General features: G+C 35.7%; 1 protein-coding gene across 7 annotated transcripts in view; it reads left to right on the forward strand.

Moving 5' to 3' along the window:
* IL1RAPL2 (interleukin 1 receptor accessory protein like 2) overlaps positions 1-25,964 on the forward strand; it is a 1,272,933-nt gene that overhangs the window by 1,241,042 nt on the left and 5,927 nt on the right. For all 7 annotated transcript variants that reach the window (XM_032330924.1, XM_032330929.1, XM_032330930.1 and 4 more), the window contains 3 exons: positions 1,304-1,449; positions 10,734-10,877; positions 16,763-16,933. In XM_032330924.1, the coding sequence (XP_032186815.1) occupies positions 1,304-1,449; positions 10,734-10,877; positions 16,763-16,933 (461 nt within the window). The remainder of the gene's footprint in view (positions 1-1,303; positions 1,450-10,733; positions 10,878-16,762; positions 16,934-25,964) is intronic.

A 25,964-nucleotide genomic window follows, 5' to 3' on the forward strand; every position in this document is an offset into this window, starting at 1 on the left:
ACTGGATCACGGGTCCTGGGGTGGAGCCCTGACTCAGGTTCCATGCTCAGGGGGGAGCTGCTTGGAGATCCTCTCTCTCCCTCACCCTTTGCCCCTCCCCCTGCTCTCTCTCTCTCAAATAAAAGAAATCTTAACAAAAAGGAAACAGCCCAGAACTTAATGGCACGTAGAATTGCAAGGGGTGCCTGGGTGGCTCATTCAGTTAAGAGTCTGCCTTGGGCCCAGTATATGATCTCAGGGTCCTGGGAACCGGTCCTGAATTGGGTTCCCTGCTCAGCGGGTAGGGGTAGTCTGCTCCTCCCCCTCTCTCTGCCCCTCCGCCAATCCCCCCACTCATGCTTTCTCTTGCTCTCTTTTTTTCTCAAATAAATAAATTATATATATATATATATATATATATATATATATTTTTTTTTTTTTTTTAAAGAAGGAAACAGAAAAGTCAGCAGGTACCCACTTTCACCTCATTCAAGAGGCAGCTGGTCATTGGTGACACTATCTCTCTGAAGAAATGGGAACCACACATAGGAAAGGTTCCTGGCAACTCAGCTCCTCTGTAAAGAACACCTATTCCTGGCCATTAAGGCCCTTTGTAACTTCACTTGAGAAAACAAAAGCAGGACTATGAAAAATGTCACATAGGGCAGGGTTTTCCATATGAGGAAAGGAGAAAGAAAAACAGGGAGCAGTGTCTGGAAAAGGCAAGGCATGGCAGGACACTAGCATCATTAGTAGGTTAGGGCACAGAGCACATGCCTGCATTGGACAAATGCAAGAGGAAAATGAACAGACTTCTCTCATGGATATTTGGGGATAGAAGGCTACTAAACATTTTCGGTTTACTTTTTACAAGATAACCATTTTCAAGTCTCATTTCTTTATCTTCTTATGCCCTGTTATCAAAACTCAAACTTCTAACACAAACACTAACCTATCAATTTTTTTCCCTTTATGGCATGGTGCAAAAATCTAATTTGTTTTCGTACATTCAGCTTAGAACATGGAGCCCAATGTTTCCTCATTTTTGCCACATAAATCATGTTGGCTTCATTTGCCAAAGCCTACTGGCATGGTAATATTTCTTTTTGCTGAATAAATTCCTCAGTTGTTTCATTTTCCATCTGATCTTCACATCAAGAGTCACTTTTTGTGTTTTCTTATTGAAGGCTCCATACATTCCACCCAGTTAAGATTCTCCATGCCCACTGGAGACCTTGTGAACTACATAATCATTTATATTTTTGCATGGCTGCTCTCTCCCCAAGTTAAACCAGTTCAACCAAGAATACTGTCTTTATTTCAGGCTCCTCAAAGAGCATCTTGGAGAAAAAGAAGTGGAATTGACACTCATCTTTGATTCAGTGGTGGAGGCCGACCTGGCAAATTATACCTGCCATGTGGAAAACCGAAATGGACGGAAACATGCCAGTGTTCTGCTGCGTAAAAAGGGTATTTATTTTTATAAGTATTACTATGGTTTGTTTAGCTACCAAGTAACTATTGAAGTTAAGTATGCTTCCTGGCCTTATTTTATCATGAGGCATGAACTTCTATTAAACATTTTGTCTTTTTAAGGAAAAATATCTTTTTTGCTATGGATATTCGCATAAAATACCTATAATCTTCTATCCATTAGGAAGTAGATAAAAAATGATATAGTTATGTATTAAATTTAGTGAGATAAAATGTACCTTGGTTATAAGTGTTATATAAAATTTGATAGGTATTAACATTTAAATTTTTCTCTGTGCTTCACCATTTCATATTCTTTAAATGAGAAACTGGGGATTTTATTATTGGATAAGAAACAAAGTCACTTTTTTATTCCCTGGCTAAAATATAAATAAAAATAGTGAAGAGATATCATAATATTCTTGTAATTGTTATAATAAAGATTATAAACAATATTTCATGATATGATCTGGTGGTGTTAAGAGGCCTCTGAGAGGTGCATATCCTTTAAAATATTTTGACACTTATGGAAATCTCTCTCTAAATTTGGTTCCAGACAGGGTGGAAATTGCATATAATGAACAAGGAAAAGAAACTAAATTTACAGATAAAGGAGATAAAAGCAGGTATAGGAACAATAATCCCAGCAGCTGGAGCTGCTTCTGAGATTGGCTCTTACCCTGCCACAACTCTTGATTACTGCAAAAAGCTAAATAGTTCTGTATTTGTGTATCTGGCAAAGGTTTTCTAAATGTAACAGAACAAATGTTCTCAATCAGTGTTCTTGTTGTCTAGGCTATAGAGCAATAGAATAGATTCAGTCAACAAGGTCACTAGTTGTACCTCTTAACCAAGATAGAGTTTCTATTTTCCAGCCAACCCTAATACTTGACCTTGACCAGCCATTCTAGGGAAAGCAGGAAAATGTCATTATTCTGAAAATAATGCTTTTATCTCTCTAGTACCATTTCTTACTCAGATGGATTTGATTCCATTTTAAAATAATGGATTTTTTAAATATAAAGGAATCTAATATGGAACGTGAAATCAAGAGACTCTGGTTGAAGAGATCCTGTTTCCGCCACTGATTCAACTACTCGGTTCAGCAGTACTAACTTGTCTGATAAAGCATCCTGAACCTCAATTTTCTTATATGTAAAACATGGATAATAATATCTACCTTGTAGAGACATTTTGAGGCTCAAATGATAATGATGTAGTGTGAAATATGCCACACTCAGTGTTTGCTATTATGCAGAACTTGGATAACTTCTCCTGTGCACTAGGCAACCACATAATCCACCTACATAAAGGGCAGACGTTCATCATGTCCAGATACCTTATAGCAAAGATCACTTTGTTCCTGCTCATTCCAGTCTTATTTTAGGCTCAGAGATCATCCAAGCCAAGGTCTGTAGTACCTCTGTATCTTCAACAACTTGGGCAATGTCTGACCACTAATAGGCACTTAGAACCCATCTGGTTAATGAATGTTATCTTTTATTATTGAAGATTATGTATAGCAAGTATTGTGCTAAGTACTAGGTAATAGAGTGATGAATAAGATAGACATCCTCAAGGCTGTGTGGGGCATGGGGCTTATAATCTTCAGAGTAGTGAGAGTGCAAAGAAAGACAAACTTTAAGCAAAAAATTGCCCAACAAATACATAGTGTTCCTGCTATGAGGAAAAATAATGGTGGTGGTGGGTTTCCTATCCCTCAGTCAGCAGAGATAGGAATAGCCTTGAGTTTAAAAACAAATCCATTTCTCTTTAATAAGGAAAGCAACCACTAGCAACCCTTAAAATTTCTAATAATCTGACAGTAGAAACCAAAGCACAATGTATAACTGCTACTTCCTTCTGCAAGGAAACGTGTCTAAAGCATGCATAACTGAGAATATTAATTCCCCTCTTTCTCATCTCCAAATATCAGAGTGCTGCAGGATTCAGGTCCCCTCCTCTCACTCCCTAGATGATTTCATTCCATCTCTATCTCATGAGCTTACTTACATATATGCTGACAACTCCCGAATTTATATCTGTAGCCTGCCTAATCTTCTTGCTAAACTCCAGAGTTATATTCTTTTTTTCAAAATATTTTATTTATTTATTTGAGGGAGAATGAGTGAGAGAGAACATGAGAAAGGAGGAGGTCAGAGGGAGAAGCAGACTCCCCAAGGAGCTGGGAGCCGGATGTGGGACTTGATCCTGGAAGTCCAGGATCATGACCTGAGCCGAATGCAGTTGCTCAACCAACTGAGCCACACAGGCGCCCCCAGAGTTATATTCTTAACTGCTTATTCAACAACTGTTCAAAAACTCCACTAGTAGACATATCTAGTAGGCATATCAATATTCCCTTGTCCCAAATAAGAATTCTGATTTTTCCTTCCTGTAAACCTGGTCCTTCAGTTGCCTTCTCGATCTCCATCATCATCCTTCCAGTTGCTCAGGCCAAAATCCTGAGAGTCAGACTAGTCCTCCAGCAAATCTCATGGCTTTGTTTTCAAAATATGTCCAGATTCTGATGACTTTCCTCACCTTAATTGTTACCACCCTAGTCTGAAACATCAACATCAGTTGTTTGGCTCATGGCAGTGGCCTCCTAATGGTCTTCCCTCTTCTTCCTTGTCCCCTTATCGTCTATTCTCATAACAGTAGCCAGAATGATCCTTTTAATATGTAAGTCAGATCATATTCCTTTAATCAGAGCCCTCCAATTATAGACCCTCTCTCTTACACTCAGAATGAAATCCCAGATCTATGCCATGGCCTACAATGCATAACATAATCTATTGTGATATCTGATCTCATTTTCTACTACAATCTGCCTATCTGTCTTAAGTAGCACAAACACTAACTTCCTTTCTATTTCTTGCGCTCACCAAGCACAGTCCTGGCTGATGGTCTTTGCCTTTGCTATTTCCAGGGCCTGGAACACTCTTCTCCCCATTGTTCTGATGATTCACTTACTCTTTTCATATAGGTCTCGGCTTAAATATTACCTACTTAATACCTTTCCATGGCCACACTATATAAAGTAATACTACACAACACTCCCTTTGTTTTTGCATTTTGTTTTATTTTCTGTTATTTAGAATTTTGAAATTGTAATACAGTTTTTTTAAGATTTTATTTATTTATTTGACACAGAGAGGGAGATCACAAGTAGGCAGAGAGGCAGGCAGAGAAGGGGAGGCAGACTCCCTGCCAAGCAGGGAGCCCAGTGTGGGGCTTGACCCCAGGACCTTGAGATCATGACTTGAGCTGAAGGCAGAAACTTAACGACTGAGCCCCCCAGTCACCCCTGTAATACAGTTTAAATCAGTGTGCCAGGTCCATTTCATCTCCTTCACTGCAAGATCTGGGGGCAGGGACTGCTTCATTTTCTCAGCCTTCTCTTTGTGATAACCAAGATATCAAGATATCTGCACTTTCTCTGTTTAAAAATTTTTAACTTTACTGAGGTGAAATTGACAAAATTGTAAGATATTTAAAGTAACAACATGGTGATTTGATACACATATACACTGTGAATGGGTATCCCTTGTTGAATTAATTAACACATCCATTACTGCACCTATATACTTTGTTCTTCTTCTCCTTTTTATTTATTTATTTATTGATTGATTGATTGGATGGAAACATGTAAGTTCACCCTCTTAACAAATTTCAATTATACAATACTATGTTATCAACTATAATCACCATTTTATACATTAGATCCTCAGATCTTATTCATTTTACAACTAAAAGTTTGTACACTTTTACCAGTTTCTCCCTATTTCCTCCCATACTCCAAGCCCCTGACAATCATTTTTTTACTCTTTTTCTATGACTTCAGGGTTTTTTTTTTTAGACATAGATAAATATATAAGTGATAACATGCAGTATAATATTTACCTTTCTCTCTCTGGCTTACGTTACTTAACAGAATTCCCTCCAGTTTCATCCATGTTTTAATAAATGAAAAGACTTTCTTCTTTTTCAAGGTGAAATAATATTAAAAATATATATATGTGTGTGTGTGTGTTGCACACACACACACACATATATATGTGTGTGTTGTATTTTCTTGATCTAATCATTTAATGAACTATCCATCACTTTCTTTTTTTCTCTTGCTTGGCTTTATTTCTGTTTATTGTATTTATTATGTATTTGTTTTCTTCTTTTTTATTTATTTAAATCCAATTAGCCAAGATATAATACATCATTAGTTTCTGATGTAGTGTTCAGTGATTCATCAGTTGCTTATAACACCCAGTGCTAATCACATCATATGCCCTTCTTAATGCCCATCATGGAGATGTGTTGGGGGATGTGGTATTTTTTTGCTTATCTCTCCCGCCTCACTACAAAGTAAACTCCATGAGAACAGGGGCTTTTCCCACCTTATTTACGCTATATCCTTAGGGCATAGAATATAGTAGGTGCTCAAAAGTATTTGTTTGGTGAAAATCCTTCTTTTAGAGGGCCAGAGCAATAGGCCGGAAATAGGTAATAGGGATTGTTAAAGACAGGATGTACCTGTGATTTTCTCTTGACTAGTGTCTGCCTTGGGCTACCTAAATGCATTTCTGTTTTTAAAGAAATTCAGTTTCCGGATTGGGGATTGAAAACTTAAATACCTCAGGGCCCAGGCAGATAGTGAACTTTTTTTTTTTTTAAGAGGCTGGATATTATGGGGAAGGAAGCACACGGGCTAGAGAAAACATGCTTCACCTTAAAGGGGCAGTCACTACTCTTTTCGAGAAGATTATTGCCATGCTTGTTGAAATATAAACCCAGAAATATGAGAACATCTGAATTTTCAAGTTAAGTTGAAACACTAAGAATGCAATCTTTTGATTTTTAAATATTAACATTCATGCTTTGGAAATATTATATAGAACAATAAAACCTTTGGGGGGAACATGGTATACCAATGTGCACTTTCTGTTTTAAGTAGCAGTTAAATTTTTTGCTTTGCAAAAGGATGCAGTTCATCTTCCCTTATTCCATTTTCTTTAGGAGCGCTCAACAATATGGTAGAGTTCCAGAAAAGAGTGAGAAGCCTTATGGCTCTGCTCCAATGTTTTTAATCAGACTACACTCTGGCTTGTCTAGAAAAACTTCAGATATTTCCTTTGGAGTTGAATCTTTCAAACTTTATCACAGCATAGCCTGGCCTCAGTGGCTGCATTGTTTCCACCTGGAATAACAGTATGGCTTTTTTTATGGAACAGTAACTTCCTGATGAGCTGTAAGTCAGACGTTGAAAATGCCCTAAGTGATAATTATCGAGAAGAAACATTTTTTTAAAGATTTTATTTATTTATCTGACACACAGAGAGAGAGAGATCACAAGCAGGCAGAGAGGCAGGCAGAGAGAGGGAGGGATGCTGGCTCCCTGCTGAGCAGAGAGCGCCATGCGGGGCTCGATCCCAGGACCCTGAGATCTCAACCTTAGCGGAAGGCAGAGGCCCAACCCACTGAGCCACCCAGGCGCCCCCGAGAAGAAACATTTGATGAATCCTTTCATACAATGAAAAAGCCTTTGATAAGATGAAAACTCATGTCTAATATATCCAATTAACACGGTCAGGCTTTCTCAGAGCAAAACGACCCTTTCCAATGCATCTTTTACCTACACCTACCACTTGCTCACTCCCTGATGAACTATTATCAACAATTACAACTAACATTTTAGTAAGAAGTCCATCCCATTTGTGTGTGTGTGTCAATGAGACTGAATTTATGCTAAGGAAATTATGATAATTGTTTCTTATCTGCACATATTGCCTTTCCCACAAACAAATCTTATCATTGAATCTCTCTGTTCATTCCCAGTGCTACTGCCGCACTGCTGAACCCCCAATCTGTACAGGAAACCCCCAGGTGGGATCTCCTAACCTGCTTGCCAACTTATGAGATAACTCAAAACATTTCCAGTCTTCCCTCTCTCTAGTCCCTTGGCTTCAGCTGTTACTTTGCCCATTCTATAATGTCCGATCCCCTTTCAAAGTGAAGAGATAGTTGGGTTCAAACTAAGAAGGTTAAAAAGAATTACACTTTTACTTTGAGCGCCTACAAAAAGTTACAATCCCACAAATTGCTATTCTGGATATAGCTATCTTTGTGATGTGTATATAAGACACAGTCCAAATAAAATGACTTTAGCCTTCTCAGGAAACGTCCCTAGAAGTATAGATCCTGCTGAGATAGGAAATGGCAGTTGAAAAGAGAAGACAAAAGAGAAGCCAGGTATCCTGTGGGTGATGGCAATTCTGCCCTCTGATTATAGGATGCATGTTTCCCTTTTAATGTCTCTGCCTGGGCTGAATGAAAGAATACTGGTTGTCTCAGGACTAGGTACACAGTTTTCAACGTAAACAGCCATCATTAGGTAATATCTTTCAAAGACATTTTTATAAAATGGACCCCCAAACCACAAAGGTACTTTTCATACCATGATTTTCTTCCATAAATTTACTGCTGAAAAAAGGTTTCTGCTACTTGGGAGCACAAATTGTTCCTACTGCTGAAGTTTCTCATCTACCTAATAGCAACTCTACTCTGTAAATAGCATAGAAATTGCTGAAAAAATTCCCATTTGGTGACTTTGAAAGCAGTTGAATTCTATTCTGACCAGAAAGAGAGACAGACAGAAATATAGGAAAGAGTAAAAGCCAAAAATATTTACAACAGTAAATGAACATTTACAGCAGAAAAAAAAATATTGAATCAAGTCAATCAATGTCCTAATACCAAAGAGAAGTCAGTTTCTAGAGTAACAAAAAAGTCATTGCTCTGTCAATTTAACACTGGCTGTTATGAATGCATAATTGATGTAAGATGGTGAGAAAACAAGCAAAGATTTTGATATTGTAGCCCCACTCAGGTCTCATAAACAAGCCTGCCTTTCCACCCATATACAGGTATACAGTGGCTCCTGGGGAGCTACATTCTATACAGACGGCAGGAGGCAGAGCTAATGTGTGGTACGACATTTTTTACCTGAAACATTTTGGCTCAGTTTTCAAAATGACTACCTCTCACACCAGGCAGGACAGAGATAGAATCCAGTTTCCTATCCCTACTTGTTATGGGTCTGCTCATGATATTCTTCATTAATATATTTTGTCCTTCACAGCAGCCCCACTCCCTTCCTTTTTCCATCATTCCCTCTCTCTCCTTACTAAAAAAGAGACATTTACTTATGCTTCTTACATTTCCACTCAGTGACTTTCCTGATTGAACATGCTGTCTCTGGCTTCTACCATCTCCTCTCTCACTCCACCTCCTTTCCAAGATCAAATTCTCTCTCCCCATGAAACCTAAAACTTTTCTTCATATGCTGGACTCCAGAAGGCCCTTCTTTTCTCTCTGGTACAGTTACAGAATTCTTCAGTATCCTCTAATGAAGTGCACAAGACCTACTCAGTCCTTTCATTCTGCCTGGTGAATTGTAGTTTAGGTTATTTTCCTAGGAAGGACAGGAGGAGCCAAAATTCACTGCAAGTTACATATTCTTATGAAGCATTACCAACTGTTCTATGAAGCAAAAGGGAGAAGTCTTTCCTTTGTCAATTTCCAGCTGAAGCTTACAAAACAGTGGTATAATAAAAAGGGTCTTGAATTTGAAACTAGAATATCTGGGCTCACATCCCATCTTGGCCACTTCTTAGGTATATGACCTTGAGTAACTGAATTAAACTACTGAGTCTCAGATTCTTCATTTATAAATTTGCCCTATAGGATTCTTGCCCTCAAGGTTTACTTAGAGAATATATTAATAGACTGGTTGAAAATTTTATGTATAATATATATTACTTATAGTATCTATTTTATATATATGTAGTAGTATATTTTAAATGCTATGTATTATATGTGTAGTAAAAATTGTATGTAGTATATATTGTATATGTTTATCTTTTTCTTTAATCTTAATTGTCATATTGAGCCTGCCTAGTTTCTCTTAAGCAATAACCCTATGTAGAGACAAGGGATATCGCCAGGGAAATGTTGACAGTCTGGTTTTTAAGAGACCTTCAGGAGTGGCAGTCTGTCATGGTTAGAAATTTGATTTTGACAGTGTCACAGAATTTACCCATCCAAGGAGGCTGATTGATATAAACCAAACTCATAAACAACTGATACACAAACTAGAAATTCACTCTCTTTTCCAGTTTCTAGCTACATAGTAAGCAGAACTGATAATTTTTAAAAGTCAGTTAGTAATTATGGAATTAAATTAAGGGGAGGTTAACTAATATTTTATGCAATTTTATCTATGTTTAAGATGAATGAATATCCCTATCACACAGAGGAAAATATGTCTTTGGTCTGGTGTCTTTCAGATTCAGTCTTTCTCTTCTAGACTGCTGAATTCACATTCTAAATTCTCTTCTGACTTCCCATTCCTCTGAATTTCATGGTACTATCCTCTTTTTTGATGATACCCCTTAGATTTGCTAATATCACTAATTAAGCTATGCATAAATCAAACCCTGAGCCTGGGATACATTAGATCTCCTTCCATTATGTGTTGATTTAATTTTTGCAGCTATTAGTGCTCTAGGGGTGCTCCTCTGGAGCAGTCTAGGGCTACTATCAGTTAGCCTAGTGTTGGATGAATAGTGCAAATTATTAACCTGGGTTTCTCATTCACTTTTAGTCACACTGGGCATATTATATTATATACATATAATAGTCATTTATTCAAATAAGTAGGGGGAATGGATAAGCTAATTTTCTCAGGTCACCTTCTATTGGATTATTTTCCTAGGGTTAAATGAAACAGTTACATCTTGCAAGCTCATTCAATTTGATTTGATTCTGAGAATAATTTTATGCTGCTCTCATGTAGAATAGGGCCTGTGGCCTGAGAAGTACTAGATGGTAATCTTACTAAGTCAATAAGATAATTTAATAGAAACAACAAAATACTGGCCCTAGACCCAGAAAAATGCAGTTCTAACATTTCCCTGAGATACTCTTAAAACAGAAGTATATATGTAAGATTTAGATGTGTTCAGAACAAATTGGGAGTGACTATTCCTTTTCAAGTAGACATCATTTTCAAGAGTAAAATTATTCAAATCTTCAGAAAAGAGTTAATTTTATGAAAATTTGATTTACACAAATGTATCGAGAACAGGCTACTTACCGCATTAAGGAAGAATCTTTTGGAAAGAAAAGCAGAATGGTTTGTACATCTTACAGACTAGAAATATGGAAAGATCCCAAGTGTTGCTGATTTAATTACCCTTTCCTGTTTATTCTATCTGTTCCAGATTTAATCTACAAAATTGAACTTGCAGGAGGTCTGGGAGCAATCTTCCTCCTCCTTGTACTTCTTGTGATCATCTACAAATGCTACAATATTGAACTGATGCTCTTCTACCGACAGCATTTTGGAGGTGATGAAACTACCAATGGTAAGCTGTATCCTGTTCAACTTCAATTAAAAGGCATGAATTTTTGATTAGGTAGGAGAATATCCCTAATCTTAGATGATACATGATGAAATATTTAGAGTTACAGGGCTCAGACTAAAGCAAGTTACCCCTCAAAAAGTTCAGAAAAAAAATTATGTATTTATCAAGAAAGAACAAAGGGGAGAAAATATTAACCACAGGACAATCTGGTTAAAGGATATACAGACGTTCTCTGAAAATATTTTATTTTTGTATGTTTGACACTATTTCCAAATAGTTTAACAAGGAGACATGAACTGATCTGGAACTAAAACAATTGCTGTCAAAACCCTTCCCCTTACTAAGAAATAAATTAAGAATCAATTCCATTATTTTCCTCCAGAAAATTCAGATTTAGGTACAGATCATTTTTAGCCATTCCTAACATTAAAAAAATAAGCAAATCATTTAAGAAACAGATTAAAAGCTATGAAAAGTCTTTTTTTAAGTCTCACAGTGCATCTGGATCCACATATTTTGGATGATTTTAGAACCAGTCTCAAAAATGACCTAAAGGATAGAAATTCAGAATGTAGTTTATAATTTTCTTATATTTGCCATCTAGGGCCCTAGAAATCTTTTGAATGAAATATCAATAAAGCATTGCATTGAGCCTTGTTTCTTTGAACATTCAAAAATGATTTAATTTTTCAAGAGAATAAATTACCATATATCAAATCAATACTAATAAGAAATCATGACATGTAACTCGATATGCATAAAGTCCTCAGCCACAAACTACTGTAAGTCTTGGAAATGTATGTGTGGAACCCCTCAGGTAAACCAAGATTAAAAAGAAGTCCATTTTTAAGTCATTAAAAAGTCAGACTTTGATTCTACGTTTCATTATATTAAAATAATGAAGGTTAGAGCTTTCATTTGTTTTTGTAAGATCATGGTCTTAAAGAAGAAGGATTCATGATTTTGTTTATTTTTATAGTGGTAGAAGAAGGGCAGGGTGATGACTGTAAAAAAAAATTTGAGGAATCTTCAATATTGGTCCTATGTTTTCTATTATGTAAATAATGATGAGTGGATTTTAATTGACTTATGTTTTCATAGTCAATTAGAGAAATGTTGAATGTTGTTTGATGAGTACATATACTTGCTCTTTATCAAAGCAGTATATCTACCTAATTATTATAGCAGTCATTTAAAAGTATTATAGACCCTTATTCAGGCATAGTTTCAAAATGAGAGATTAGGGCCTGTTCCAACCATAATTATGTGCTCCAACAATATATATGAAAGTATGGTCAGTTTCTAGATATAGCAATTAATATAGATAAATCTGACTTCTCAATCAGAGACAGACATATCTCTCTGATATGAGGAATTTGAAAGGCAGGGTGTAGATGGGGGAAGGGGAGGAGAAAATGAAACAAGATGGGACTGGGAAGGGAGACAAACCCTAAGAGACTTTTGATCTCAGGAAACAAACTGAGGGTTACTGGAGGGGAGAGGGGAGGAATATGGTGGCTGAGTATGGACATTGGGGAGAGTATGTGCCATGGTGAGTGCTGTGAATTGTGTAAGACTGATGATTTACAGACCTGTACCCCTGAAACAAATAATACACTATATGTTAATAAATTGAAAAAAAAGAAAAAATCTGACTTCTTACTTGCACATGTAAAATAACTAGATGAAATGTACTACTGAGGAAAAAGTTACTGATTCACAGGTGCCAACAAGTGGCTAAATTATTCAACTGGGAATATAGAAGACACATTGTCTAAATGAAAGAACATGAGAGGGAAGCTCCTGTGATTAATTTGTCTTGAGTCATGAATATAAGCATTTTGTCAATATCCTCTGTGATGATACAATTTATTAAGTTAATCTTCAATAATTAATTATATTCATCACCCATACCCAAGAATCCAGATTAACTGATCAGTTGTAGTACATATTTGTAAGGCTGAATCCATGCTAGCATCATAGGACATTTCAGGATTAAATTTTGAGTTGCATCTACATCTCCAGTGTGGTTCATGTAGCAAAAAATGACAAAAATCTAGAGCATTTTGGTTAGAAAATTGTATGTACTGATTCCAAACCTGTTGTTTTAGGGAGCAAATGTAATGTGGAAGGAAGGGACTTCAAGGGTTTTCATTAGGAAGGAGAATTCAAATATTTTTTTATTCCTACATGGAAACTTGGACCTTAAATATACAATACCTGTACTAGCTGAATGGAATACTAAAAAGTCATCAGGTATGTGGTGAGGATGAATAAATGAACATTAAAGCTCTATTAGAAATACTTGGTTTCATGATGCCAAATATCAGCTAGGTAACTTCCAAATTTTTCATTTCTTTATTTAAGTACTTTGGCATCTCATGGATATATCTTAGTTTTACCCTTATACTTTTTGTTCATATTTTCTCTTTAATTCATAGGTATAGTAGCATTTTTTAAAGTTCTTATAAAAATGCCTTGTTTTTATAAAATAAAATCAATCCAACAGACTTTTACTTCTTAATCATTCTTTATAAACCTCATTTCATTTTATTTTTTTAAAAGATTTTATTTCTGTATTTGACAGAGAGAGATCACAAGTAGGCAGAGAGACAGGCAGAGAGAGAGAGAGAGGGAAGCAGGCTCCCTGCTGAGCAGAGAGTCCGATGCGGGACTCGATCTCAGGACCCTGAGATCATGACCTGAGCCGAAGGCAGTGGCTTAATCCACTGAGCCACCCAGGCGCCCCGTCATTTCATTTTAATCCACCAATGATAGCTTCATTTATTTGACCTTTGAGTTGTTCAGTCATTAAATATTGATTAAGTGTCCACTATGTGGCAGGCTTTACGTATGATATATTTACTTATATTCCTCATCTGGATCAACACATATACACATACTATAGTAGGCACTAGGGATATAATAATCCACAATGTTACACAGTCTTTGCACTTTAGAAGCTAAGGATTTAGCACTGTGTTTAGCATAGCCCTAGAACTGGGTTGTAAACAGGAATGGCTTCCTGGTGGTGAACAGGATTAAAATGAGCTTTGAAAACTGGAAGGACAGGAGTGACAACAGGAAAATTCTTCAGTTTGGTTCCCTTCCTCATAACTTCTCTCTTCACTGGGAACAATATACGCATGGTGATTGCTGTGCAAGCTCTCTTTCTTGTAAGTCTCTGCTATCTGCATTGTGCTCTATTTTCTGGTTCCTTAGATGAGCTTAGTCAGCATGATTTAACACAGAAGAAGGCTCATTAGCCTTGCCTAGCAGAGTGGTGTTACTTAATTGCCTTTTGGTTTTAAAACAATTTTCAGGCCTTGTTGTTAACCTTATTTACATCATGTTGTTGATTTTGCTCTTCCATCTTGCTCCTCTCTAAGAGCAACAGCTGTGGATATTCATGAGATTTTCTTGGCTGCCTATATAAGGCTGAAGTGCGTTTTTTAAACTGTGGCATCTGCATCGCTGCTTGCTCACTAACTGGCATCTTAGAGCTTCTGGGACATCTGACATGGTGGCTTTGAGAGCACTCTTCCTGTTCTGTCCAGCCACCATAAGCTCTTTAATTCTTTAAATTCTTTAAATATTTAATTCATTTTAAAGGGACATGACTAAAATCAGAAGCAACACTTTCCCAAAAGAATGGTGTGCTTCTAGAATGTTAGGTAAAATTTATTATCCAGACATGTTAGGTGTTAACAGATATCAAAGACATCCACGTTCTTTATCACAAATTGATTTGGGATATGCAAATATGGCAATATTTTTCTAGAAGAAAGTCTGTAGCATCACCTATATTAAGGTATAGGTGAAACAAGTAGGGACGAGGAATATGTGAGTTTAGGCATGTTTGAAGGGCAAATAGTCTTAGGATAAACAATATAGACAAAAATATAAAAGGCCTGGCCCAAGGAGTGAAAGAGGTAGTCATTACAGATGGTTAGCTCATAGTAGATGCTCAACAAATCACAGCTGAATAAATTAATAAGTAGTTGAATTTAAGGAGTTTGCAAAGCAGAAATGTCATCAAAATCAGAGGAAACAAGGGTCTAGTCTGACATTATGGAATTTGAGGCAGCAGCATCATCCATTAAGAACAATGAAATACATTCTGTTCATAGGAATGGATCTGTTTGTCCTTTGGCCTATTTTATTCTTCCAGCTGTGTATCATCAGCAGCTCTAAGTCCCAGGTGAGTAATTATAATTGTAGAAAGTCAAGGACTTGCAGGTGCATCCTGAGCTTGATTGGAACAGGGGCAGAGGTGCTAAGATTACCAGGAGGTTCTTACATTAGCATTGCTTATGAACATTCTCACTTCCAAGTGGCCTTTTATGCATATGAGTGGAATGTGCCCCATTTGTAAGCCAAATGATCTCAACTATCCAGGGCAGGCCTTCATGTGCATCTGTTCCTTGGCAATCAAGTAACCCAACCAAGTTTTATGGAAGCCTTTTCCAGCCAGAGGACATGCTAAAGAAAAACCTCTTATCTTCAGGCACCATCAAAATGTAAATTACCAGAGTTCCTTTCATGTGGGGGTGGTGAAGACTGGAATCTTACTAGAATTAGAAAAATATAATCCTGCCTCAGATATCACTAGATAATCAAGGTGTGCCGTGTACTTCTACTCTAAGGTATTTATATGTCTCCATATACCTATCATTTATTTCTCCTTTAGTAGGTAGAACTAAATCATTAATGGTATAGATGAGTGGCTGCTTCATTCTGTAAATTACATTTTGGTCAGGATTTGCTATATTGTAATCAGGTCTGCTTTAATGGAAAATATTGATGAGGTTTAGAAACAAACCCTGAAATATTTGCCTATCTTTTAAAATTATTATTTGCAAGTAACAAGGTTTACTAAATATTAACAGTTTAACTTAAGTCTATGTTCACTACATTAACTTTTAAAAATAATTTTCTATAAATAAGGGAATTTAGAAAACCACTATAACTTTTCCAATGTGGCTTTTCTAAAACCAATGGGGACTAATAACTTGAGTGGTTGTATTAATAATTTTTAGGGGAAAAATATGTAGACATTTTACATTTTCTCTTTGGAGAGGCTGAAGAGAGAGAGCCAACACAGCAAAGGAGGAAAAAAATACTTTCTCAAAGCATAGTTAATTCCCTAAGTGTGTGAAGGGAAAACCTAATTTAGCAATAATGGAAGGATGTATATTTTGAAACAAAGGCTTCTTTTGGAAGCTTGTGTCAAATTAGTTGGCCATGGATTGAACAAGAATAACAGACAATGCACTTGTATAAAACCCAGCTGTTGTCTCTAATATTTGATAATGAACTACTTTTTGTATATGAAGATGACAATACTAACCAACTGGAAATATGGCATGTGTTGTGAGTAGTGTCTCCAGGAGTGAGGCTGGATTATTTTGATCTTCCCGACTCTTGGGCCCAGCCCCTCTTGGATCTCTTGCACATATTTGTGCAAACGAGGTATATAGCCTGTGACCAAGTAACAGAGCCAAGCCAACTGGCACAGAAAAAGTTCAAATCCATGACTTTGGTCTATTTAGTCCTGCATTCAAACACACTGAGCTAATCATTCACACATCACTGAACATCACAAATATGTATAGTCACCAAAAGTCACAAATAATAATTCTCTTTTATTCTGTCCTGACTATAGGTTTCCCATTACCATGACTGTTTAAGCTCATATCATATGACTACGTTATGTGGAAATGTACCAGATTTCTTATAACATGGCATGTGGTTTATTTTTTTTTCTAATTGTAAAAGACAGTCACTAATTATACTGTTTAGTTCAGCCTGTTAATGGTTATAGACATTTAGTAGTTAAAGAGAACCTACTAATACATAAAACCCACTTGTTCTTTGTATTTAAGACAACAAGGAATATGATGCCTATCTGTCTTACACAAAAGTGGACCAAGATACTTTAGAGTGTGACAATCCTGAAGAAGAGCAGTTTGCTCTTGAAATACTGCCAGATGTCCTGGAAAAACACTATGGATATAAACTCTTCATCCCAGAAAGGGACCTGATTCCAAGTGGAAGTAAGTACTTTCAGTTTTGTATTTAAAATTTTTGTTTCTTTTATGAAGTTACATGGAGGCTTCAGATGTCAGAACCAAGTATTTAGATAGTTGTTGCTCATAGGAGATTTTATTAAATTCAAATTTCTCCACTATGTCTGTGTCCTGGCATGCACATTTTTTAAAAGGTACTCTCACTTGCATTTCAGTTATGGTTTTACATTTTATGTATTGCGCCTTAATGGTATTTTTAAAATTACATTGCCTTAGCATTCTAAGGAAATGATGATCCTTAAAAATATATATAAAACTCAAAGACTTTTCAATGCATTTCAGTTTCAAAGCTGGTCTTCTGTCATTGTCCTTCTCCTTATACCTACATTCGTTGTCACTAATAACTGAAAATATGCCTTGTTACTCATTTCCAGATTTATTGGAAAAAAACACATTAAAAAAAAGGTATGTGAGACTATGGGGTATAGAACTCACTGTGTATTCAAGTTATTTTAAAGAGGCTCTGGACTTGAATGTTACTTTTAAAATATGCTACATATTGAAAGCTATATTTGAGCTTTTAGAATAAATTCAGGTTCAAGTAAAAAATTTATATTTAGTTCCTGTTCATGTTCAGAGTGCTGTACAGGCTAAAGTGTAAGGGGAATACAGGAAAGCTTAAAATATGACCCTGTCTTCAAAGAGTTTAAAATGCCATTGAAAGTAAATATAACTACTAGAATTAGTTTGCATATGATTCTATATTAATATCCTTGAGGAGGGTTAAAATGTGACTACCAATCAGAATATGATAATTTGTACCCATGTGATAACAAAATTAAAAAGCTTTTATTTCCCATACTTCACAGTATATAAAATATATTCATATAATTTCATTTCATGTTTATAATAACCCTATGTAGAAAAAGAGTTGATACCATTATCCTTAACTTACAGATAAGAAAATAAGTTCAAGTATTCCAAGATCAGATAGCTGGCAAATGGTAGAGCTAGGATTAGAATGTGGATCTATTTGACTCTGGTTCTCAGTCTATTAGATCATGATATTACTCCAAAACATTTATTCAGATTATCAGCTGTCCACCAAGTTCACTAAACTGAAAGGAGATAATTTGAAACACTTGATTTTTGGTTGTTTATCTCTTTTCTCAGAATGCATATGTATCTAAGTATGTTTCTGTATGCACGTGAATATGCACACTTAAATGTACATAGAAAGAAACAAAGAAAACAGTATTTACTGGTCAATTACTCCCTGTACCACAAATGTAATAATTCCCCAAGCTCCTTCTCACAGTCTTCCACTCTTTTCTTTCTGTGATTCTTTTCATCTTTATGACTTGAGATACAAGTTCTACATTGATTGAACCTCAAGGAACCTGTTGATACCTCTGAGTCATTTTTGATTCTTCTGTTATCTCTCTCCTAAATCCAGTGTCCGTTTCATCTTTTCCATTCTCAGTTTTACCTTCTAGTGTAGGCCCTAATCACCTCATTACTACAATGTTGATTACTCTCTGCCTTCCTTAGTATTCTTCTCATCCATCTATTTCCTCAAATATGTATAATTTCTTGATCATATCACTTCCCCATTCAACCTTAAATTGTTCAGCATCTCCTGTAAGATAAAATCCATAATCATCAGTTAAAAACACTCCTGTAGTCTGGTGTTAGCCCAGATCAATCTCCTAAACTTGTTTTTTATCATTTCCTTACACCTTTCACTGTAACCATATTGTGCCTTTGATATACATTGTATGTCCTTGTAATGCTTTTGTTCATGCTAGCCTTTTATACCTTTACAAATCTTATTTACTCTTCTCCATATTACTGCCTGTATAAAAGGCCCATAATAATTCCTCCAGTCCAAAGTTCACACATAAAGTCACTTTTTGGCCTATAAACTTTTTTACTCCTGTGACATTTTATTTTATTATTTTATATAGTTTCCCATCTATTTATATTTTATCTACTCAGGAAGATTATAAGCTCCATGAGGGCAGAGACTATATTTCATTTATCCCATATTCCTGTCATCTAGCAGAAAAGTTGAACTCATTGAATGCTTCATAGGTGCTTATTGATTTTGTTTGAGCAGTGTCTAAGATAGAAGGAAATAATGAGAATGAAGTAAGTCAGGGTTTAAATTTTTGCATGACAGTGTCTAAATGGCATTTTTTGTTAACAAGGCAAACATGAAAGCTAAAAAGGAGCTTTCTACTGGGAGAAAAAAAATTGTGAGTAATTCATATGAATAGCTTCAGTCCTTAAACTAGGCTAAAGAGTATATTGTTTTTATTTTTTTTATATTCAAAAGAATACTAAAAGGGGTTTAACATTGATATAAAATTAAAAACATTTCTTAAATATTTTGTTTAATTTATTAGATTACTATTTATTTTTTCTACTTTGTCATGAGTATCTTTTTAAATGTAAACATTTTGCAACATCAATTTTTAGAGTTATATCCTAAATTGTATTAAAGTAATGTCATTACCAAAATGGAATTTGTACTCTCTGTTAAGTCATCTTCAATAGGATTCAATGTGGTGCTGGGCTTTTTGTCTTCTTGCATTCCAAAATTGTTGGTACCACAATAGGCAGTCTTTATCAACTCCACCAGTTCTTCTGAAATGGAAAACAGTGCTTTACCATTGCATACATCAGAAAGGGAAATGGGGGTAATATAGAACACAAGAGAGTCACTTTACCTGGAACTCAGTAGTTGACAATAGCTTATTATGTAAAGAAGAAGCTATTGTGCATAGGTGAGAGTCAGACCCAGGCAGCATGAAGGTGAAAGAGATGCATCCCCAAATTACGTCTTATAGTTTATTTTGGGGACCTGACTGGTCAATTAATCAACACAGTGGGTCAATGTAGTCAACAGGTGGTAAAATATTTTATACCTCATTGAGTTAGCTAGTTGTTTGGCTAAATTGATTGAAATTAGTTGTTTCAGTGTATCAAAGACCCATCTGAACATCCTCTTTGACAATAGAGTGTGAGGCTTATATAAGCCATATTTCCTAGCTCTAAGCTACAAGATTTGAGTTGGGGACTGTAACTTACTGAATAAGAAGAGATGTTAGGAAGTTGTCACCTACTATACCCTGACATTTAAAGAACTTAACATAAAAACACCCAAGAAGTCATTAGGATGGCAGAAATTTTATAGTCCATAGAAGATCACTTTAATTTTTTTGAGATTATACAACCATCGGACTGAGCAGGGATTTGGATTCTGTGTACTCAGTGGTGCACAGGAAGACTCCTTTTATAAGTAAGCCATTTGGGACAACTATGCAGTTTTTAGATGCAACCACTGGAGGGTGTTTGATTTTAATCCTTCCTTCCTAAATGAGGAAATTCATGTTCTCTGAATTCTGATTTGCGAGTGTAACCTGCAGAAATTCTTAAAAAGGCCCTTTGACAATTTTTCTTTTTCCATCAACATTTTAGAGCTGGCTGAGCAGTCACCATGTCACGATTAACGAGTTTTTTCTTGGCATTTTTAGCATGCATTCAGGAAGTTGATGAAGTATATGAATAATATACTTGATTTACACATGAATGACAGAGTAGAAAATTTTGGACTTGGCGTATGTGTGTTATTAAAGAAGCTTCTGTGGTCTGTATTTGCAGCCATTGGTACAGATTTAACAGGTTATGCTATATAAATATAGACACATTCCTGGGGGGGAAAAACTAGTTACAATATTATAAGCTATGCTTGTCCCTCACATCTCTTTTAAAATATGTTGACCCAAGACTACTCCTTCCTCCAAAAACTAGCAATGAGGTCTTTGAGGATTGTAAAAGCAGACTTCATAATATCATCCTTGATCTACAACAATAATTTTCTATGAATCAAATTAATGAGGTCTATGTCATTAACCCATTAATGTTTAATATCTTCACTTTTGATGTATCTTCAGTTTCTTTTGGACCACTCTCATGGTATTCCAACTCAATCTCATTAGCACACATACCTTTCCAGTGCATACAGTTTCAAAGTACATGAAGGGGACTCCACCCATCTTCTATCTCCCTCTCAGTCTCTCTCTTCCTCATATGACCAACGGTTATAAAAATGCTTCAATAGAAAGATGTTACTTTCCAAGATAAGGTTGTGCCTGCACTGTTTCCACGTGCCCTACTAAGGAAGTGTCCTTTGGTCATCATGAGGCAGCAGAGATGGGGAGATTTGACACAAACATTTTTTTCATAAAGGCTAAAACTAAAAGTCTTCAGCTCTGGACATTATTTTCCTGGCAGTGGCCTACCTTTCCATTCTTGAGCCTGTAGCCAAGATCTTCCTTGTGTTTTCTCAGGTTTGGTGCCTGAATGTGGCAAGAATTCCTACTTTCCAGTAAAAATTTGGTTTGTCTCTTCCCAGGCTAGAAACATCTGTCCTGAGAATAGCAAAAGCAACTTTGTTGCCAACAGGCATCTGAATGTCAGAACTGACAGACAACCAAAAGAAAGCCAGATAGAAAACACCCTACTCAAACTGCCTAGAGACACAAATTTGAGAAGTAGAGATTTTCTCACCCCTGCAGCTGCTGGGTTTTGTGGTGTAAAGTACTGTACACAGAGCACATTTTGTTCATGGGGCCTAGTGGATCCTTGAGGAATGAACAGATGTGCTCTGAAGCTGACATGTGACCAATAGAACCCAGCTGTGCAATTGAGATCCTGAGATCGGGGACATTTTTGGATGAGTACGATTTAGGTTCTCTATCCCATCTTATCTCAGTGTTTCTGCAAGGATTAAAAAACATAAAAATATAAAGGTTATTGAATTAGGCTCAAGGCCACTGATCAGGTGGAGAAAATAACATTCTAAGACTAAAAGTAGAAACAACCCAATCCTGTAGCTGTTTCTTGCCTTTAAAAGAAAGCAATCAAGGTACTTAAAAATACCTATGTAATATTTATTAACAATTAAAAATTGAGCCTGTTCTGTCTGAAACTTCAGAAAAATCTATAAATATCTAAGTAGACTTTGAAGAGAAAAAAATTCCTTTAAAATGATTTATCTTAATGTTCCCTTCTATTCTTAGAAAGACTGAGGGGATCTCTATGTGAGTTATTCATGCATTTTTACACTAGAGAAAGACATTAGTATACTAAAGATACTGTCACATATATGTTTGATCATCTCTGTCTGCTGAAGTTATATTTATGAATTTGGCCTCAAGTATCAGTATTACTGAAGGAGTAATTGAGTGAGTGAAACTCAAGATTCCCATAACTCCTTCAGTAATTTAAGGGAAAATGATAATGTCTGATTACATTCTTACATTTCCTCACTATTCTAATCTTCAGTTTTCTAATACTTAGTGTTAGCCATGTGATTGTGCTGACAGTGGAATGACAAATGAGTGGAGAATACATCTGGTGTCAGATGATCCCTAGTCACTTCTAAGTGAGGCATGCAAAAAATATTTTTGTACATGGATCTGTAAGTACCCATTGCCAATAGTTCCTCTAATAGCTGGACATATTGGACACTATTCAAGTAAATTTTCCTTGGGGAGTAATAAAATCCTTTTCTAGGCATTCTGATGTCTGTGACCTAAAAACTGTGAGGCAGGGATGACATGCACAACCGTGGAAATTTAACACATTGTGAGCAATTAACTCAAATGGAATAAAATTAGATATGCCCACTATCCCCTTCATGTTAAAGTCAAGAGAAAAGGAATTATACCCCAATACGCCCCCAAATGTGCTAATGTCAATGGACTAAAGTTTCTCATGAGAGTTTTTGGTTAAGAAAGAACTGTGTAGAATTTCAATCAAGAAGTCTACTGCTCGAGGGGCACAAAGAACAGACACCTTAAAAAAAAAAAAAAGAAGGATCAGAAGACCTGGATAAAACTGTCTTTAAGTACAAAGGAGCCACAGAAAAGACAATTTAAGGAGCAGGTAGTCTTGTTCCTATTCATAAGATTGCACTGAATGAAACTAATTCCATCTACAAGTTTCTAGGGCATGAGGGTAAAGGAAAAAAGAGGAGGGAAAGGACATTTTGCAGGGTGGTTTTTTTTTTGGGGGGGGGTTTGTTTTTTGGGGTTTTTTTGTTTTTGTTTTTGTTTGCTACTCTCCATATGATCTTTCCCTCAATATTCTCTGAATGTTTTCCATTACCTATCTTTACTCTCAGGAAAGAGGTGAAGAGAGATTAGAAAGAATTTAGAGATGAGGATAATATTCCAGAGTAGATTCTACATTCTTTTATGCTTCCCTACCCACCCAACCACAGGTAAAATGTAACAGTAAAAGTAAAGGATTCATTACCAGAAATAACAGTCTTCAAAGTCAAAACTGTGAATAAATATAGTTCACTATACTTGCAAGGTCACAGCAAATCCATGTTAGCCATTGATCAACCAACCTTTCAAAAATAATTAATTAGTATCCTTAACATTACTTAGTACAGAACAAAATGCTTACCGAAAAATTTAAACCAATGAACTATCTATGAAATATCAAGCCAAGGACTTGGAGAGGGAGGAGAAAGGAAAAGTTTTTGTAGGGTAAGTAATACCACACACTGTTTAGAAAGCTCCTCCTTCCCACACATACACCTAGTTTTTAAATAAAAATTTTATTGCCTCAATCTTTGTGGCAGACAACACAGGCAGAACCTTACATCTGCCAGAGGCAGAATCAAGACCCAGATCTTTAGTAATATCAACAGACAAAGTCAGGTTGTCAACCTATATAACTCTTTCAACAGGTTAGTATTAAGCTTCATTATTTAAGACGCATATAGTATTTTCAATGAGACTACATTATAAAGTGTTTAGTTATACCAGAGGGCAAATAGTTTTTTCCCAAATATATAATGCTGAATAATACATTTTTCTTTGATATATAGGACTGATTTGATATATAGGATTGATTTGATATATAGGAAACATATTATTTTTGCTGGTTTCTCCATACCAGTTAAAGGAAAGGACCCACCTCAATCAATTAGAAAGAATTCATTTCTGATGTCAATTTAGAGATTAAATCTTGATTTTAAGTCTTATAATATTAACCCATAGGTTTTAGAAAATACCACTGTTGATATCTATGAGTTAGCTAATGTTAGCCAAAGATTAATGAATTAGCACCCATATTAATGCATCCTTTCTCATCTTAATGATTTGTCTGTTAATGGATGTACATAGCTGTGGGTATAAAAAACATTATTATTTGAACCTGGAAAAATAGTAAATTGTGTCTTTGTCTATAGGTTAGTTGTCTTTTAACTTTTTAAAAATATGCCAGCTACCCCTAACATAACTACTCGGACATAAGATTATTTACAAGAAGCTAATCGATTAGTTTGATAACCTGATAAATCAGGTTAGTAGGCAGTAGCAAGACCTCATGGACATTCCTAAATATATAAGGTTTTTTTTTTTTTTTCTCACTGTTCTTCTGCCTACATCTGCAACAGATTCAGCGCCTGAGATTTATAAGAGTACTGAGTTCTTTTGGGAAAGTATACACATCACAGTAGAAGCAATTTCTTAGGGCTGCCATTCTTCCTGCTTCTATTTTATTGCTTTATTTCTTTCTTCAGTTACACTTTTTTTTAATAAGTGTCCTGTTTCCAAGTCACTTTTGTAGAGCTAATTCTATTTTTCTAGATGCACTGTAATTTTGGTTTATACAACTGCCCCGAAAGAATTTTTTTAATTGAATTTGCTTTCCTTTTAATAGTTTTAGTTTGTCACTTTCCTTGTTTCCTATTGGCTTAAACTTTCTTCATTCTCTAATAAGTACACACCCCAAAGTGGGCCTAGTGACTATGCATTTCCTTTCTAGAATATTTCCTAATTTCTGTCAACTCTCAAGATAGACAAATGAAAAAAGGTTCTTTGCACTTGCACTTATAATATGACAAATGAATTTATACCAACTCAAGCACCCTTGTCAAAACTATGTTCAAGGGGTTTTTTTCTTTACCAGTTGTGAAGATCACAAATAATTTAAATGTAATTAGCTTTATTTTGTGTCTGATAATTTGGTATGGTTTCACAGCTTTGCCTAGAGAAGCAAAAGACTATCAGACCCAGGCCTCTTTAATTTTTTTTTTTTTGTCATCATAGGTTACTTCAAACCAAAATCTATAAAGAAATAATTTAATGACCTTCTATTTCAGGGATATTTTATACTTCTTTATGTGGAAAAAAAAGAGCCTTTGAGGGATTTCTAGTACTCAGTTGCTAAATTTGCCAGAATAAGTCAAGGCAAGATTTAATAAATATTCATGTGTGCTGTGGATTTAGGGACTTTTTAAAAAAAGTTTCCTTATTATCTCTTCTTGGTAACAAGCTTTTTAAAATGGTTTCTGAAGGTTTCTAAAATGTCCCTCACAAAACCACAGCTCTACCATGGCAAACACCACTGCCTGTCAGAGACTGCACTAACTATGGACCAGCAATGTCTTAACATGATACCTGTTTCTGCTTAGTTTACTTGGAACTTTTCCAAACCTAAATACCCTGATGGTCTCTAATTCAGGGGCAGCAAACTTTCTCTGTAAAAGCCCAGATAGTAAATATTTTTGACTTTGTAAGTCATATATGGTCTCTGTTGCATCATATTCTTTTTTTTTTTTACAACCTTTAAAGAAATTATTCCTTGCTCATAGACCATACAAAAACAAGACATATTCTTAATGGATCATGCTCTAGTTTGCAGTCATTGGATGTAGACATGCAACCTGGGGGTAAGAGAGAAATTATTTGGGGTACTTGTTGCATAGAAGACAGCAACAACTCCCTGGTTAAAAATTAGGAAATAAAAAATATTAACTCTACCTGTTTGGTCTCTTGTTAGTTTACGTATATTTTTCACGATGGCTATGTCCAGTTTTTTTCCCTAAAGATAAGAAGACAGAAAGTAAAAACTTAAGAAGGGAGGAAAGAAGGGGGTAAACAGAGATAGACAAAAAGAGAAAGGGAAAACAAGAGAGGGAAAGGCAGAAAGAATGAACAAGAAAGCAAAAAGGGAGATAAAAGGACAAGAA

This window comes from Mustela erminea, chromosome X, assembly GCF_009829155.1.
Source record: "Mustela erminea isolate mMusErm1 chromosome X, mMusErm1.Pri, whole genome shotgun sequence".
Classification (NCBI taxonomy): domain Eukaryota; kingdom Metazoa; phylum Chordata; class Mammalia; order Carnivora; family Mustelidae; genus Mustela; species Mustela erminea.